Source organism: Gossypium hirsutum, chromosome A02 (genome assembly GCF_007990345.1).
Source record: "Gossypium hirsutum isolate 1008001.06 chromosome A02, Gossypium_hirsutum_v2.1, whole genome shotgun sequence".
In the NCBI taxonomy this organism is placed as follows: Eukaryota; Viridiplantae; Streptophyta; class Magnoliopsida; order Malvales; family Malvaceae; genus Gossypium; species Gossypium hirsutum.
The window spans coordinates 33,682,168-33,701,625 of NC_053425.1; the positions used below are offsets into that span (position 1 = coordinate 33,682,168).

At 31.4% G+C, this 19,458-nt stretch overlaps 1 protein-coding gene across 1 annotated transcript; it reads right to left on the reverse strand.

Moving 5' to 3' along the window:
* Window positions 1-10,071: 10,071 nt before the first annotated feature.
* Window positions 10,072-14,288, reverse strand: LOC107939995 (probable protein phosphatase 2C 27). The gene is made up of 4 exons (XM_016873405.2): window positions 13,156-14,288; window positions 12,773-12,967; window positions 11,432-11,637; window positions 10,072-10,960 (listed from the first exon to the last, which is right to left on the reverse strand). The coding sequence occupies exons 1-4, from the start codon at window positions 13,345-13,347 to the stop codon at window positions 10,405-10,407; spliced, it is 1,149 nt and encodes a 382-aa protein (XP_016728894.1). The 5' UTR covers window positions 13,348-14,288; the 3' UTR covers window positions 10,072-10,404.
* Window positions 14,289-19,458: the final 5,170 nt, after the last annotated feature.

The window sequence follows — 19,458 nt, forward strand, 5'->3', positions numbered from 1 at the left end:
AACCAGTTGATTTTAAAGAAAATTTTAAAAAAAATCCACTGTGCACAATTCTATTGTTTTTCCAATTGTTATACATTCATTTGAAAACTCAGTTATGTGGTGGATAGGCTAGAACGGTTGGAGCTTTCAGGTGAGAATATGTATTTAGGTGATTATGTTTAAAATAAGAGTGACGATATTTTTTATTTACTCAAGCTAAGTTTTGGTTTTGGTTTTTAATTGATTTGGCATGCTTATGAGATACATTAAAGTTGAAATGAGTTTTGTTAATGAATTGAAAAGATTAAAGAATGACTTGATTTTGCATCTCAATTTTACTAAGTTGAGTGAAATTGATGGTTTGTTGAAAAAGGAATTTTTGTATAAGCAAACAAAATGTTTACGTAACGGTTTGTGTGGATTGTTGGATTAAGTCAGGCGTGCTACCTCTATTTCTCATTCTTAACATATTTGCCACTCAAATTTTGATTTCCTTACAAAATAGCCCATCCATCCATTTCACTTTTCTTAATACTAACTAATGTAAAACCAATTAACAATTATAATCTACTATTAATGACTTATAAAATCAATCCAATACCTATTCTTTAAACCCTCTCCATTTTATTTCCTAAAATCACTCAAGTTTATTCCAAAACTAAATTTTCGAGTACTAAAAAACTTTGTGTCCTTACAAATAATATTTAAATTATTATATTAATAGTAAATATCCAAAATAATAATATTTAGATATTTAAATTAATATAATTTATACTATTATTTAAGTTTTTAATTGAGTTGATGTAACAAATTAACTAGATATCAACTCGGTTGAAAGATAACTAAAAACCTATTTTTTATTTTTTATTTATAAAGAAACAATTATAAATAGGACGATTTTTTTATCTTTTTGTATTTATATATAAAATATTTTTTATAAAATATAATTATGATGCGGTTTTAACTTGGGATATTATGAGCTCTAAAGCATCAACTTAATAATTTCAACTAAAATATCATTTTATTTATATATATATTTATTTATATTTTAAGAAGTCATAATCTAGTATTCCATTAATCATATATATATATTATGAATCTTAAAATATTATACTAATCATGCAGTATTATTCTTATTAACGTTTTTATACTATTATAATATCCATATTAATATAAAATGGTTTTCAATAAAATATTAATAATACCATTTAAAATAATTAGTAATGTTAAAATTTATTATTAAAACAATAATATTGCAATATTAAATAATATTTTTATTAACATTAACAATTTATTATTTAAAATATGACTACTATATATTTATAAATATATAAATATGTATTTTAATAATATTGAAAAATATTTTTAGAAACTAAGATTAAAAATATTAAAAATATAATAATTAATTAATTATTAATATAATAAAATTTGACTTAATTTAAATTAATTTTTATCTAAAAATCATTTTACTTACAATTTTTTTTCAAAATTTGTCTTCCCTGAAGGCATATTGGTTTCTGATTTTTTTTTCTTTCTATTTTTTCTTTTTTTTTTAAATATTCATTTTCTACTTTTTAAAAATTGAAAAACGCGTTTAGTTCTGAAAATGAAATAAAATAAAGTTTGGTACTTATTTCCCTATAGTAGAAACATGATAAATAAAATAAAAGGTAAATTATACAGTTGGTCACTCAACTTTCATAATTTTTTATTTTAACCATTAAAAGTAAAAAAAAATGGAATTTAGTCACTATCTTTATATACTTTTTATCATTTTTAGTCACTATGATTACATATAGGGGTGGAGCCAAGAAATCTAGATTGCGGAATCAAGTTTTTTTAAAAATTAAAACGTTTATAAACTAATCCGTAATATTAATCGTGGATAAACCAATGTATTTGGTTAAATGTACCACTATTACAAAACTATTAAAATAATAATTAAAAGAAAATGTACATAAAATAAAATTGAATAACAAGTACCTTTTTTATAATTGTCCACAACACTTTCTTATATGTTAAAATCGTTGAATTATCTTATCAGTGTCAATGTTATTAAAAATATCTTACTCAACATATGTAATTAAACAATTATTTATCTATTGATCTCCAATTTAATTCGTCAAACGAGTTTTCACAATTTTCATTGTAAAGAAAAATACTCTTCCCATACTTGTTATAGTAACTAGAAAAATCAGTGCAAGCTAATATTTAGAAAAAAAATCTACGCTTTAAATCCAAAGGTTTTCATGAAGCCAACTTGTAACTAGTAATTTTCTTTCAAAAAAAAAATCACTTAATCATGTGAAAAACATGTCAATTTTCAAACACAAGATTCACAACTTTATGAATAAAAATGTTAAATTTGTAATTAATATTCAAGAAATTTAAGACTATAGATACAACCAGTCATAATTTTTTCAATAAATTTTATTAATTAACTTTTAAAAATTATTACCCAGTCAATATGTTCGAAAACTCGTGTAAAATAAATATCTCAAAATTATTTAATAAATAAAAAAAACTAAATATTGCATAAAAAACCCTAATTTATCTAAAGAAAACCCACAGTTCTAATTTTCTAAGGGTTAGCCACAAATCTAATTTTGTAGAGATTAATCAATAAAATTTGAAAAGAAAAGATGAGTTGTTACTAAATTAAGGAAATCCACTTAAAAGTATTGAGTGATTGGTTACCTATCTAGTTAATTTCAAGAGAGTGTGTGAGAAAAAAAGTGGTAAGTGTTGAAGGAAAATAAAAAGGAATAGAGATTTTTAGGTTTTAGTAGTGGAGAGAAATTCATTTATTTATACTATTAATAAAACCTCTTATTAAATTGGTGTTACCTTCAACTGGGGTACCAACTTGGTTAGCAGGTTATGAGAATGTCCTTTCATAATTAAAATAAGTAATATTATTTAAGTTTTCACTTAAAAAAAAAGAATATGCATTTAGTGTGATTTAACGTCACTCCAATTATATTACTCAAACCTCCAATTTACAATTGAACTAAAGCTTTATTTTGATATTTTGATATATTTTAAATTTATCATATACACTTTATTACATCCATCTGTTGTATATCTATAAACTATGTTATTAATAAAACTTCTGACTAAGTTGGTTTCATGGGTTAGCCGGGTACCACCTCAGTTAGAAAATTACAGAAATATCATTTTGTAATAAAAATAAGTCATATTATTCGAGTGAATTTTACTCTTTTCATTTTAACAAAAAATGAAAAGCTATGCACATGGTGAGATTTAAACCTTTATCAATTGGATTAATAAAACCTTAAATTTACAACTCAATCAAAACTTTATTTTGATTTTTTAAAAATATGCACAATTTATTATCTTCACCACTTGTATATATTAATAATGTTATTAATTGAGTGACAACACAAGTCAACTCGACACTAACACACAATTGATGATAAAACCATGGTAAATAATTGTAGTGCATTTAGTATTATTTATCTGATGTATTTATGTGTTTAAATTTTGTTTTATTCATAATTTAATCTAAATTTTTTTATTTTAATATCGTCCATATTTCATATGTTATTATGATTAATTAGTTTCAAACCATATATTTCATTGTTTATTATATGTTATTTTTAAACAAATATCTATGTTCTAAATTTGTGGTTTCACACGCATACGCATGTGATAAGATTTTTAATTGTTAGAATTTAGTGACTCGAATCATTATTTAAATAAAATACAGTGGTAAAATAAAATAAAAAAGAATCCATATAGAATTACACTTCTTTATTTTATTTTAGAATAAGGTTTTTTAAACATTATTAAATTTCATCTATTTGATATTGATTAGAATAAGGTGTTTCAGTCTTACTAGAATATGACTTTACAAGCCTATAAATAGACATTGTCTATTCCTTTTGTAATTATTCGAATTCGATATAGTGAATTTTCTTCTCCTCTGCCCGTGGTTTTTTCCCGAAAGGGTTTTCACGTAAAATTTGTGTGTTCTTTATTTTATTTTATTTTATTTTTTCACAGTTTGGTATCAGAGCTTTCGGGTTGTTCATCTCGATCACGGTAATGGCATTTTTGAAGTATGAAATTTCGCTGTTGGATCGCAACACCATATTTGCGTTGTGGCAAATTAAGATGCAAGCAGTTCTTGCACAGATGGATCTAGAGGAAGCCCTTCTGGGGATAGATAAGATGCCTTCATCATTAACGGATGAAGAGAAGAAACATAAGGATCGAAAAGCGTTAACACAATTATATCTACATTTGTCTAATGAAATTTTGTAGGATGTGATGAAGGAGAAGACCGTTGTTGGATTATGGAAGAGGTTGGAACAAATATGAATGTCGAAAACTCTAACAAGCAAGTTGCATATGAAGCAGCGTCTTTATGCTCACAGTTTGGAGGAAGGTGCGTCTGTACACGAACACTTAGTAGTGCTTAAAGAAATTCTCTTAAACTTGGAGGTCATGGAGGTTCAGTATGATAAGTAAGATCTAGGGTTGATTCTACTTTGTTCGTTGCCACCATCTTATTCAACCCTTAGAGACACGATTTTATATAACCGCGAGTCTCTCACAGTTGATGAGGTTTATGATTCATTGACCTTGTATGATAAGATGAAGCATCTTGTGGTTAAACCCGACTATCAGGGAGAGGGTCTCATTGTTCGTGGGAGACAGGATCAGAATGCTGATGATGATCGTAGAAGGACACAAGAATGAAATCCTCGCGGTAAATCTAAGGGTAGATCGAAGTCTTCAAATAGAGGTAAAACTTGTAACTTCTGCAAGAAGAAATGGTATATTAAATCTGAGTGCTATAAGCTATAGAATAAGATTAAAAGGGAGGCTTCGAATCAAAAGGGAAAATAGCTAGAAAATTTCGGTGAAGCTGATATTGTAGAAGACTACAGCGATGGTGAACTTCTAGTCACTTCTGTCAACAATTCTAAAGTGAGGGAGAAGTGGATACTTGATTCAGGTTGCATCTTCCACATGAGTCCCAATCGGGATTGGATTACAACTTACGAAACAATATCTGAAGGTGTTGTTTTGATGGGAAATAATATTTCGTGTAAAATTACAGGTGTTGGAACAATTAAAGTTAAGATGTTTGATGGAGTTGTCAGAACACTTAGTGAGGTACGACATGATCCAAAATTAAAGAGAAATTTAATTTCATTGAGTACTATTGATTCAAAAGGGTACAAATACACAACTGAAAGTGGGGTTTTAAAGATTTCTAAAGGTTTCCTTGTTGTGATGAAAGGGCAGAGAAAGACTGCCAAGTTATATGTTTTACAGGGGTTCTACTGTTATTGGTGATACAGCTATCGCTTCCTCTTCCTTGTCAGATAATGATATTACTAAACTTTGGCATATGCGCCTAGGGCATATGAGTGAGAATGGCATGGCAGAATTGAGCAAAAGAGGACTTCTTGATTGGCAAGGAATTTGCAAACTGAATTTCTGTGAGTACTGTGTTTTTTGGAAGCAAAAGAGAGTTTGATTCACCAGAGAAATCCATAACACGAAGGGAACGTTGAAGTATATTCATTCTGATCTGTGGGGGTCATCTAGAGTGCCTTCGAGAGGTGGAGCTAATTATATGCTAACTTTTATTGATGATTTTTCCACAAAAGTTTGGGCGTTCTTCTTGAAGTAGAAAAGCGATGTGTTTTTTTGTATTTAAGTCTTGGAAAATTATAATTGAAAAACAGACGGGAAAACAAATAAAATACCTCCACACAGACAATGGCTTAGAGTTTTGTTCTGATGAGTTTAATAAATTGTGCAAGTCAGAAGGGATCGTGAGACACTTGATAGTTCGTCATACTCTACAGCAAAGTGGCGTTGCAGAAAAAATGAACAGAACGATCATGGAGAAGGTTCGATGTATGTTGTCAAATGCCAACTTACCAAAGTCGTTTTGGGCCGAAGTAGCCTCAACTGCATATTTTTTGATTAATCGATCCCCATCTATTGAAATTGAGAAAAATACTCCACAAAAGGTATGGTCTGGTAATCCTGCTAATTATTTTGATTTAAAAATCTTTGGATGTCCTGCGTATGCTTACGTTGATAATGAAAAATTGGAACCGAGATCCATTAAATGTGTTTTTCTTGGTTATAAAGCTGGTGTAAAAGAGTATAAGTTATGGTGTCCTGAAAATAGAAAAGTTGTGATTAGCAGAGATGTTGTTTTTGATGAAACTGTTATGCTACCTAACTTATCTCTTAAAGACTCTTCCAATAAAGAAAATCAAAAGCAGGTGGAGCATCAGATTAATACAAAATTGACTCCTCAAGCCAGTACAAAAATTGAGAATAGATTTGCTTCTTCACCGCAAGACTCTATCACCAAAAATAGAACTAGAAGAGAAATTAAACTTCCAAAGAAGTATGCCGAGGCTGATCTAGTTGCTTATGCTTTAAATGTGGCTGAAGATATAGATGCGAATCAAGAGCCATCTAATTATTCTGAGGCGGTTAGCTGTGAAGATTCAGAAAAGTGGATGTTTGCTATGCAAGAGGAGATGGAATCACTCCACAAAAACAAAACATGGGATCTTGTGAAACTTCCTAAAGGTAAAAAAGTTGTTTGTTGTAAATGGATGTTTAAAAAGAAAGAAGGAACTCTAGGAGTTGAAGAACCCAGATATAAAGCAAGGCTTGTTGCAAAGGATTACAGTCAAATTCTAGGAGTGGACTTCACAGATGTGTTCTCCCCAGTTGTGAAGCATAGTTTGAATTGAGATTTGTTTGGTATTATGGCCATGCATGATTTGGAGCATGAGAAGTTAGATGTAAAAACTGCATTTTTGCATGGAAAATTTAAGGAGGATATTTACATGCAACAACCAGAGGGTTTTACAGTCTCAGAAAAAGAGGACTATGTTTGCTTGCTGAAAAAGTCCTTTTACGGTTTGAAATAGTCACCAAGACAGTGGTACAAGAGGTTTGATTCCTTTATGACTTCTCATGATTTAAAAAAAAATAGTTTTGACAGTTGTGTTTACTTTAAGAAAAACAGTGATGGTTCTTTTGTGTATCTACTTCTTTATGTTGATGACATGTTGATAGCAATAAAAGATAAATGGGAGATAAGAAAGGTCAAAGCCCAACTAAGTGAAGAATTTGAGATAAAAGAGTTGGGACCACAAAGAAGATACTTGGTATGCAGATTCTCAGAGATAGAAAAGCAAGTAAATTGTACCTAAGTCAGAAGGGGTATATTGAGAAAGTTCTTTGCAAGTTCAACATGTAGAGTGCTAAGCCTGTTAGTACTCCTTTAGCAGCCCATTTTAGACTTTCATCGGCTTTGTCTCCACAATTAGATGATGCGATTAAGTACATGTCACATGTTCCATACTTTAGTGCAGTGGGATCTCTCATGTATGCTATAGTTTGTTCACGTCCAAATTTATCATATGCAGTTAGTGCAGTTAGCAGATATATGGCGAATCCCGGTAAAAAATATTGGAAAGCAGTTTAGTGGATTTTAAGATACTTACGAGGTACAACTGATGTTTGCTTACAGTTTGGAAGAACTAAAGATGGAGTTATTGGGTATGTTGATGCTGATTTTACTGGAGACCTTGATAGAAGAAGATCTCTCACAGGTTATGTCTTTATAATCGGAGGTTGTGCAATCAGTTGGAAAGCCACTTTGCAAACTACAGTCGCTTTGTCTACTACTGAGGTTGAGTACATGGCGATTACTGAGGCTTGTAAAGAAGCTATTTGGTTGAAGGGACTCTTTAGTGAACTCAATGAAGACCTTCAAATCAGCACAGTATTTTGTGACAGTCAGAATACCATCTTTCTTACAAAAGATCAAATGTTTCATGAGAGAACAAAACACATTGATGTTCGGTATCATTTTGTTCTTGATATTATTGCTCGTGGTGATATTGTTGTGAGCAAAATTAGTACTCATGAAAATCCTGCAGATATGATGACTAAGTCACTTCCTATAACCAAGTTTAAGCATTGCTTAGACTTGGTTGGTGTTCATTGTTGAAGTTAAACCCTTAAAAGGTTTTATGGAAGAGGTGGAGAACTTGTTTGTTGAGAGTTCGCGATGAAGAACTTGTTCATTGAGAATTCGTGTCAAAGTGGAGTTTGTTAGAATTAAATGACCCGAATCCTTATTTAAATAAAATACAGTGGTAAAATAAAATAAAAGAAGAATCCATATAGAATTACACTTCTTTTATTTTATTTTAGAATAATGTTTTTTAAACCTTATTAAATTCCATCAATTTGATATTGATTAGAATAAGGTGTTTTAGTCTTACTAGAATATGGCTTTACAAGCCTATAAATAGACATAGTCTATTCCTCTTGTAATTATTCGAATTCGACATAGTGAATTTTCTTCTCCTCTACACGTGATTTTTTCCCGAAAGGGTTTCCACGTAAAATATGTGTGTTCTTTATTTTATTTTATTTTATTTTTTCACACTAGTTTTCATATAAAGTAATTTGTTTTGTAAAATAATTCATTTTCAAAAATTTCAATGAGCCATTTTCAAATTTTTTATAGGTTAATTCACCAATTATATAAATTTTTTGGGGATCAATTGAACCTACAATCTTATATGTGGCTCCGTCCATGGTTACATACTTTTATCATTTTAGTAATCTATCATTAATTTACCATTAAATATACTCATTTTTATCACCTAACTTTAGTAAGTTTTTGTTTTGGTCACTCATTTTCTTTTTTAGAATTAATTTTATTTTATTCTAAAAAAACTTGAGTTTTATAGGGAATTAAGTTATTCAACTGCGGAGACAAAATCCTAGTTTTTCACTTCTAACTTAATTTCGTGTAAAAACTTAGGTTTTACCAAACTTAGGTTTTACCAAACTTTTCAGAATCAGACCGAAGTCAAATTACTCAGACCTCGATTTGTCGATCTGACCATTTTGAATAAATTTAATTAAATAAATCATTAAAAATTAATAAAATAAAATAAAATAAACTAAAATTGATTGAACTAATACGATCTAATTTAAATAACCATGATTTTCCTATAAAAAAAACTTAAACTCCATCTATTTTCTTATTACTAAAAAACTAAAATTAATTCTAAAAAATAAAATAAAATGGTTTTTACTAAAAATCCAAATTTTGTCTACAAAAAGGTTTCCATCTTATTTTAAAAAGAAAAGCTAAAATAAATATAAAATAGGAAAACGAAAAAGGGCAAATTAATTTTCTAGTAAAAACTAAAGTTTTTTCTTTCTTATAAAGGCTTGGTAATTTCTTGTAAAACTCTAGGTTTTTTTCTCTTTTATTGAGAGAAAACTAAATTTAATTTAAAAAGAGAAAAATAATAAAAAAACTAAAAAGATAAAATGGTTTTTCTATCCTGAATTTCCTGTGTAAAATCTTGAGTTTTTCCCTTTATTGAAAACAAATTAAATTAATTTTTAAAAAAATTAAAAAGATAAAATGAGTGTCTAAAATGAAAATTTACGAAAATTCAGTAACTAAAATGAGTCTATCTAATGACAAATTAACGATGAGTGACAAAAATGATAAATATATATAACGACAGTGACTAAAATAATTAAAGTATGTAATGACAATGTTTAAATTACAAATTTTTTATTTTATTTTCGGTGCCTAAAATGAAAACTTGTGAAAATTATTTGACTAATTGTGTAATTTAAACTAAAATAAGAACTAATGATATAATTTTTTTTTTTAAAAGTTTATACGAGTTCCAGCCAAACGAGCACATCTAAAGTTAAAAATATTTGTTTTCCAAACTTTTTCAAATTTATAAAACATTTTTAATTAAAACAATAAAAAAATATTTTCTATTTTAACATATTTTCAACTTCCAAGTACGTTTCTTTAATGTTGTCCATTTTCAAAAGAAAACAAAAATAGCTTTTGTTTCCTAAAAACTGTTGACTAATAAATCATTTTTCATTCAGCAAAGTGCTAAAAGTGAATCATTATTCGCTAAGAAAGAACCACACCCTTAAAATCATATTCTTTTTGTTCACATTGCACATAATTTGCATTTGCTGCAGCGCTTCAATAACCAATAATATATATAAAACCAATGGTGAATTTATAGCACTTATTTGATTCAATGAAAACTGCTACAACATATCTCAAGGTTCAGTTTATTTACACAGGATAGGATAGGAGTAAGCAGATGAAGGAGAAAAAAAGAAAAAGAAAAAAAGAAGAAGAACAAGAAGGAAAAACTGGTTGACCATCGACTCCTGCCAATCCGTACAACATGAGTTATCTCAGATGTACAGGATTTAGAAACTCATAAAGAATCAACATGATGAGCATGTCCTTGAAGGAGGATTGAATGTTAGCCTGCAGCCTGCCAATTTTGCCCTCCAATGCCTTCATGTACAACCTCTTTTCATCTATCCACTGTTTCATCAGTTACTATCCAGCACACCCTTTAGAAAATTCAGCCCTTCCGCTGATATGCTCCTCCGAACACGGAACTGTGGTATTTCTATTCGAGGCGGAGGGTCAGTGGAGAAACAAACCACAATTACTGTTAAATTATCACAAGTGTTGCGTTTCAGTGCCTCCCTCACAAGCTCTCTTGAACATCTTTCAGGATCATTATGAAGCATCAGCTCCTTCCTTGCCATAGTCACTGCACACTGGCTACTCATAACATCCCACAGCCCATCACATCCCATTATCAAGAATTCATCCTCCTCACTTAACTCTGTCTCTTGCAGCTCTGGCTCTGCACTTAAAGGACAGGCAGATCCTTTTGGCCCCTTCATGTGCCAATCACCAAGTGCTCGTGCCACAGACAGTTGACCATTCAGGTAACCATCATAAATGACTCCCCCAAGTTTCTCAATTCTTCGTCTTTCACTTGTGCAGTTAGGTTTGTGGTCCTTGGACATTTCAATTGCTCTACCTCGCCTTCCCAACACAGCTCGACAATCCCCAGCATTTGCAATTATCAAGGTCCTACAAAGTGGATGTAAAATACTTTTGAGTTCAGATTTGACCATGCATAATGTTAAATACACCAGGGGACTAACATATCATGCTGATGCTAAAAGTAGAGACAGAAACATAAGTTGTCCTCTACCTCTATATTTTTTTTTTACTAAGCAATTACAATTTCATTATAAATGGCTTTCATACTTATCCTCAAATGATGAATTCTATATTAAGTTTCTAAGATGAATGAAATCCCCATTCAATTTAACATCGTACAAGTTTCAATTTACTTGAAAATCTTCTACAGAATTGCTCGCAATGTTAGAGAAGGAAACTCTTCAAATCATTAGCTTTCTGTCTTCCTGTTTCTATATTTTCCTTACATCACTTTTTGAACAAAATTAATAAACCATGTCCATAAAAAGGCTGCTAGAAGTGGGTTTAAGGAAACAATACCAACAAGGAATTACCATCGCAGATCTGTGGTTCACTTACCTTCCAAAAATAAGTGCAATTAATGCAGTGGTGCCGGAGGATATATCAAGAGAGCTGGCGTCTGCAAATGAATAATCAGCTTTCAGAAAAGCACTCTTGATTGCCTTCTCCACACAAACTGGAAAATGGGAGTCTTCAACTATGAATTTAAGGATATTCTTCCTGATAAATATGGCTGCATCAGTTCCTCCATGACCATCAAAAACCTGTCCACATGCATTGGCAAGAATCAGTTGATGAGTAAGGCCAACTATGATTCCAAGGCCACCTTTCAGTTGTACATGTAATAGAACTGATATCTGCAGACACCTTAAACTTAGCCATGGTATAAGGAGGCAGAAGATCGAAGGAAGAAAAATACTATAAAGTAATATCCATTTGGGGAAAAGGATTGCGTATGTTAAAAAACTTATGGTATTGCTAATGGAAGATCTGGCTGCAGTTTACAATATCAGAGATGATAACTATATTATCCATACTCTTCATTTTCCCTATAGTCTGTGCCCAACACATTGGACATGGAGGTATGATCCTACAAATATATAGAAAAACTTTGAAAAAAATAAGTATACCCATTCTGGACACATTACTCACGAGTCTCGGTGACATAAGAAACTAATGAGCAAGGTTCCTATGGTTCTCCGCCCCCCTCCCCCTCCTTTTGGCCTGCACAAAATCTCTAGATTCCCTTTCTCTAAATGGGGTGCGCTCCAAACACCATTGCTAGACCTCCTCAATACTAACCACGGTAAAAGTACCACAAAGGCTCCTATATTGGGAGTGAGATTGCATTTTGCCCTCTCTACTGAGAAAAATGAGCAAATTAGTCTTTGTACGTTAGATGAAAGCGCAAATTTGTCCTTTTTTGTTAAAAGTTTCATTTATTTGTACCATTAAAAATTGGCATGCCTGACGGAATAACTAGACAATGAAATGTGGGGTGCCAAGTGTACGTCATGCTGTCGTACAAAAACCAGTTTTTTTACGGTAGAAATAGATGGAATTTTTTATAGAAGGACCAGTTTACTATTTGATCTAACGTACGTAGACTAATTTTCCCTTTTTTGAGTAGAGGACGCAAAATGCAATCTGACTCCTACTACAGGGGCCTCCATGGTACTTTTACCTACTAACCACACAAAGGTAAAATAAGCATAAGCTACATCACTGAGGAAACAAGGTTTTCACTGACTAGCAAGCATACGAGATGGACAAGCGGAAGGAAGTGCATAAATCAGATACTATATAAATTAAACAAAGTTATCTATTTGATACAATAACTAAGATGGTTCACTAAAAGATTAGTCAGGTCATAGATGGTAGATTGTAACATGATCATACCCCATAGAAAGCTCCAGGAGAAGGAAACTCGGCAGTTGTCCCCAAATGTCCGATAAGATCATCTATGCAGATGTGCTCATCCTCCATATACTGTTTGGGTCCTATTTCAGCACAACTTCCTGATCGCAATACCGGCAAAAACTCGTTCTTTTCATCAGAAGATGATTTGTGGACTATAATACCAATATCCAATTCCTGAAGAAAAAATTAAGTGTGTGAAAAATGGGAAAGGAAAGATCATCGAATCTAGCGGCTACATATTAAACTATTGGAGTGAAATTGCTAATATGATGTTATCTTCAGCTACTTCTGAATTAATGATCCAACAGCACATCAAATGAAATCAATTAAAAATCTTGCTCAAGATTAGAGATGAAACATACCAGATTAGCCTCGGCAATCAACTTGGCTGAGCCCATGGAATGGCGCATAACTGAGAGGTGGCGGGGAGGTTTACCAAGGGGGACTCGTTTTACATTATCCAAATTTTCATTGTCCATGTCTGATAAATTATCCTTACTATAACTATCTTCTACGATTTGACATGGAGCTGAAATATCCATATCTGCTGCCATATTCCTTACTCAACCATGGATTAAAGATCTCAACAACCCTCTCTAAAATTCTTGGAGAAATGTCTCAAAACACAACCAAATCCTGAAGCAACTTGTCAGAAATCTTCCAAACAAAGCTTGGAGCCAATCTTAAGTTTATTACCAGACAGATAAAATTACTCAAAGCAATCAAATGCCTCGATGAAATTCCAACCTAAAGGAATCTTATATTTTGTGCATTAGGGTTCCTTGGCAACAATTCAAAAATCTGAGGAAACCAATTCGTTGGGTAAAGATGTAAAAATTCTAAAATATGTAGAACCGGGGTCAACTTCCAGATCAAACTAAACTAACCCAGACGGTATCAGAAAAAGAAAAACTCAAAACTTTATACGATGACTAAGTCTTCAATTACCTCCGAATCAAGCTATCCAACAGCCCATCTAAATTATGGGTTTTTTATAATCACTTGAAGCAATTGACGGAATCTCTCCAAAAAGAACCCCAGATCAGAACTTGATTAATTTACCAATAAATAGATGAAACCAACAACAGTATCACGATATTCATTGAAGGAGAAGAAGAAATGAAGAAGAATTGCACCAATAAAAGAAAGAAACAATAAAGGTCCAACCAAGGATAGGGGAAAACTGTAAAGAAAATAAGAGAAATTCTCACAAATGGTAAATATGACGGTTCTTTGTGTTTTGCCTTTGCGTTTGCCCTTTTTTTTAGTAATTTTTTCTGGGTGGGTTGATCCAAGAGAGAGAGAAAGAGAGAGAGAAGGCAATGGGCGTTGAAAAGAGAGAAACGGGGGAATGGAAAACAAAGGTAAAAACTTGGTGTAGCTGTTGGTTCTTTGTTGCTAATGCTATGTGGTTGGTCACCGGCGATTCCAGGTAATCCGGTGGATCTTCTAAGCTGTCGCGGGCCGAAGATGGCGTTTGCATTGTGGCTTTTAATAATTGGTGGTAACACTTGGTTGACCGGATGGTATTTTTATTTTCGTTAGTTGCGGCCCTAACTTCCTAGCCGTTGGATCTCTCTGTCTTGCTTTCTTATTTCATTTTTTAACGGTTTGAGAGATGGGATGAGAGGTTAGGCTCGTTAACGTCCGTTTAGACAACGTGGCAGATTGTGATTGGAAGGAAGTTTAGAAGCAGTAGAAGTAATACAACTACAACACTTCACTGCATCCATCTCTCTTTCAGTCTAAAATTAAACACTGTTCACTTCTGTCTAAAATAATAACACAAGATACGTGTCTAGCATCATCTCTTATCACCCCTTCATTTAAATCATCAAATTAAATTAATTAAACATTTTTTCATAAAATATTAATATTTTATTAAATTAAGCATTAATGATTATTTCAAGTACAAATTATTTTAAGTTATGATCCTCTACTTTCTTTAAATTTAAAATTAATATTTACATATTTTTAGTATAATCAAAATATCTTTTAGATTTATTTTAAATTGATTCATATTATTCTACTAATAATTGATACCTTTAATTATTTTAATTAAAAATTAATATTAAACTTTTTTCTTTAAAAAATACACATTTCAAATTTGCAAAAAAATAAAAATAAAAAATGATTTCATCATACTTAAAATATTTTTAAGTTTTATAAAACTAAAAAATAAGTCTCCAAAATGCCTTAGACAAATGTTTTTAAGGACCCAAGACCTTTCAAAAATGTTTCTAAGTCTTTCTCATGCACATTTTAGGTTATGTATTAATACTTGTCGGGTAAGTATTGATACCCCCTTATCGAGTATCTAATAACACTATGAATTTCGGAACTGAATCGAATCATCCGGTTGGTTTGAGAATCAGTTGGGATACCAATTTGGAACAAAAGATTAGGTCGATTTATCATTGACTTGATGGTCGAATCAATTTTTTAATATTTTTATAAATTTTTAATGAATTTTAATCGATTCGGTTGGATTAATAGAACTCATGGTTGGTTCGATTTGACCATCGTTGTAACACCTCGAAAATTTTGATATGACATGTGGCATAATTTCAAGTTCAAATAACGAAAAAAATATGAGAAAAATTTATGGAATGACTCAGATAAGAAATTTTATAAAACGCATTGGATATTGGTGATGGAAATATGTGAAAAGAGTTGTAAAAGTGAAAATATGACAAAAAGGACCAAATTGTAAATTTTGACAAGTATGAGGACTTATGTGCAAAATTACCCAAAATGGAAAATATCAATTATTATGGATTATTTTACATGAAATTGATTGGAATGTGGTTTGGTGCAATGAAAATCACTTTTGGGGACTAAAATTGGAAAATTTGAATAATATAGAGATTGAATTGCAATTTTCTCATTTTTATTGGGAAAAGGGCCAAAGTGTAATTTTTACCACTCATAAAGTTATATTAAATATTTATGATGAATTATGAGCTTGAGTTTGGTCTAAGTATCAATTCTGAGAAGAAAATTGTAAAAAAAGGACAAAAAGGAAATTTTGTCACAAAAAGGTAATTTTGTCACAAAAAGGTAATTTGGTCAATTCTTGAGACTTTTATGATGGAAGTGATATTTATATATGATATTTGATATCTGGAATTATTTTGGATCATTGGAACCTCGTATTAAGGAAATGGTCTCCAAACAGACAAATTCAGACTTAAGTTGTTGGACATAGGCCCAACGCCCCACATGTTGATATTTTTGTAGAGGATGAGAACCCCCTTTAACCTCATTTCCCCCCTCTTTTCCAACAATAGCAATAACCATTGCTGCCATTTTCTTATTTTTTCAATTTCTCTCAAAATTTCCACTACCCACCTTAAGATTTTGTAAAAATCTTCATGTAAACAACCTCCTGAGCTCAATTCCTCCATCAATTTAATCATTTTTAACCTAGGGTTTATGGAGTTTTAGCCAATGAAGTTAAAGCTAGAGTGAGAAAGCTTAATAAGGTAAAAATGACTTCCTATGCCCTTATTAGCTTGATATTTGTTAAAAAATGTTATGAGAAAGCTTGAAAGGAATTTTTATTAATTTTTGAATGTATTTTTATTGTATGGAAATAGAGAAATGTTGATTTATGGAGTTCCAAGCTTGATTGAGGATGAGTTGTAGCTCATGGAAGCTTGATTTAGTATTGTAGAGCATTCTTTGAGGTAAGTATTATGGATACTCACCTTTCTCCTAAGTTAGTATGCTTAGGATTTATGAAGTTAGTATTATAATTAAGCGTATAATGGTGTTAATATTAGTGTGAAATTCCATGGCATTAAGATATGAAATAAGTCATCAAAATGTAAAGTTCTAATTATGTAGCCATGAAGTGCTTCATTAATTAAAATTATGACATAAGAACTTTGGGATGCCATAAAAGTATTAGTGGACATGTATGAACCATGTCACTAATATGGAAAGATTTAGATAAGACTACAATAGAAAACAAATATGTCAAAATGCAAAGTTTTATCTTAAGTTGACAAGTGTCGCTACAAGCTTAAAGTATCAAAATGGTTGTAAGATTATGGAAATATCTTAATATACTTATTTTATTTTTAAGTTGATTTATTTAAGATGTCCTAAGTATAATTTTGTATGAAAATATTTAAATGTTGGTTAAAATGTGTTATTGAAAATGTTTATGAAGGCCCTAGATTTGGCAATTACAATGGCATTGTTGAGACAATACCTTTTTTGTTGTCGCGACAACAAAGAGTTCTATGCTCCTTTTCTTTCAATAATGATAGCATTGTCACGACAAGGGTTGGAAACAAGAACTTCATAGCTGAATCAACAACCTCTTTGTCATGACAAGGACTGGAAAACATAAACTTTTTAGTTGAATTAGTAACATTCTTGTAGCAACAAGGCCTTTCTCATTGTTGCGCCCAGGACTTTTCTTGTATAATCTTCCAAATTCCTTGAGTGTGAAAATGGTCTAATCTACCTTATCAATCTACAACACATCATTCAAATATGTCAAACAATGGTAAAATTGGTTAATGGCATGAAAACTACTATTCAAATGATTTCCAAATGAGGTCTCTATATGGAGATATAAATTAAGGCTTTGGATTTCAATAAAATGACATAATGTCACGATTGAAACTACTATTTTATGTTATAGCGATTGCTACCACAGTTATTGTTTTTGAACTATAACTAACTTTGAAATATAAATTACTAATGTTCTAAAAATACAAACAAGGCCCTAGTAGCTTAGATAAATAGTTTAGGATATGATTACCAGACTAATAGGGAATGTCTATTTTTAATTGATAGGAGTTGCAATTTCTATTGGATCTAGTGCCTTAAGTCTAGTATATTCATTTTTAAATTTGTAATTTTTTCAAATAGATTGGTTAATAAAATAATTCATGGATTACATTAATATATTTTGTATAATGTCTTCATGTGGTTTTTACATGCAAAGCAAAATAGAAGCAATATTGGCTCATTGGTTTTTTAATGTTTAAACTAATACTAAGAGGTATTATGTGGTTGGATCATAATACAATTTAACATCCTACCCGACGAAGACCTAGTATTCGAGTGTTGTTTTAGAAGTAAGAATTTTGGATTGAGTTTTGAATAAGTAAAGCAATGGATTCATTTGAGAAACGGAAGTTCAAGAGTACACCTTTGGGTGAAGTCTTAACAGTTTGAAATATAGTCCATAGGAATAAAGCTTAAGAGGATAGTTTTAAGTGTCTAACATTAAGAGGATAGTTTGAAATATAGTCCAAGCGCGTCTATGACGCCTTAGTCTGGCTTATTCTGGAGGAAAGAAACTTATGGCTAAGTTAAGTATGACGATTCAAAAAATAATGGTAGAGTGTATAAGTCTCTAAATTAGACGTATAGTTATACTAAAAAACGACATGCGAAGAAGTGTTTGCCTAAAAAGGCCCATCTTGGTGTATAGAATAGGCGAACCAAGAATGTTCTATTTATATAGCCCTATATAATAGGAACAATTAAGGAATCATAGGGAGGAATATTTGACTAAGTAGTAGTAGTCACCCAAATGCATTTTTGGCGTATAGAATGGGCAGACTCTTATATGGAAATAAGTAGACTAGGATTCCTAGTCAGATTAGGATTCCTAGTCAGATTAGGATGATAAGTGAAACGAAAGTGATGGTTATGAAAAGGATGACTATGAGGTATGAGGCCATACCAGAAGGCATAATGCCTCCAGTTACCAATGTTGTCCAATACTAATTGATTTGTTATGAGGTATGAGGTATGACGAAAGTGATGGTTACGAAAGGGATGGTTATGATGTATGAGGCCACGCCAGAAGGCATAATAACTCTAGTAACCAATGTGATGGTTACGAAAAGGATGGTTAATGAGATTTTTCTCAAGCAAAATAGAGTTTTTAGCGTAGTTTTCTATTATTTTTTATTATTTTAATATTTTCAGGTAATAATTGAAGTATCTCATTTTTGTCTCATTTTTTACCCAAATTGGCCTAACGTGTGTTTGAGTGCTGTATGGATGTGTTGGAGCTAAAAAACGAGTGAGAATGGCATGTAGGGCAAGGGTATTGAGATATCCAACCCCTGGAAACGCGATACCTCCAAAAATATAAAAGACCAATGAGACCCTTCATTGGTATCACGATATCCACCTTTCAAGGAAAATCTCAAGTTCAACATTGCTCGAGATGTGTGATATCCTCTTTTGGGTATCGCGATATCACCTTCGTCAGGGGTACAAACTTGGACAAAAAGGGCAACCTTTGTCTACCCGATCTACCAATCACACAAGGCCCTGATCTGTCATGATTCAGTGTATCAGACTAAACTAATCATCATACTTTAGGAGCTTGAAAACAAGCATTTTCAGTCGGTTTGAATTATGTTTTCTTAAGTTTTTAATAAGTTAATAAAATGTGCAAATTGAGGACCCTAGGGGTCGAATGAGGCATAAGGGTGAGCTAACGAACTTTATAAGTGTCCATTAGACCTTTAGAAGCCATATTAAACTGATACTAGTCGCTACGTCGAAACACGAAATGACGATGTTGCAACAAGAGAGTAGAATGGAGAAACCTCAAGACTGCCTTCAATGTTGTGACACAGCCTAAGGTGTCGCGACATACCCTTGAAGATATCCCAAAAAGAATA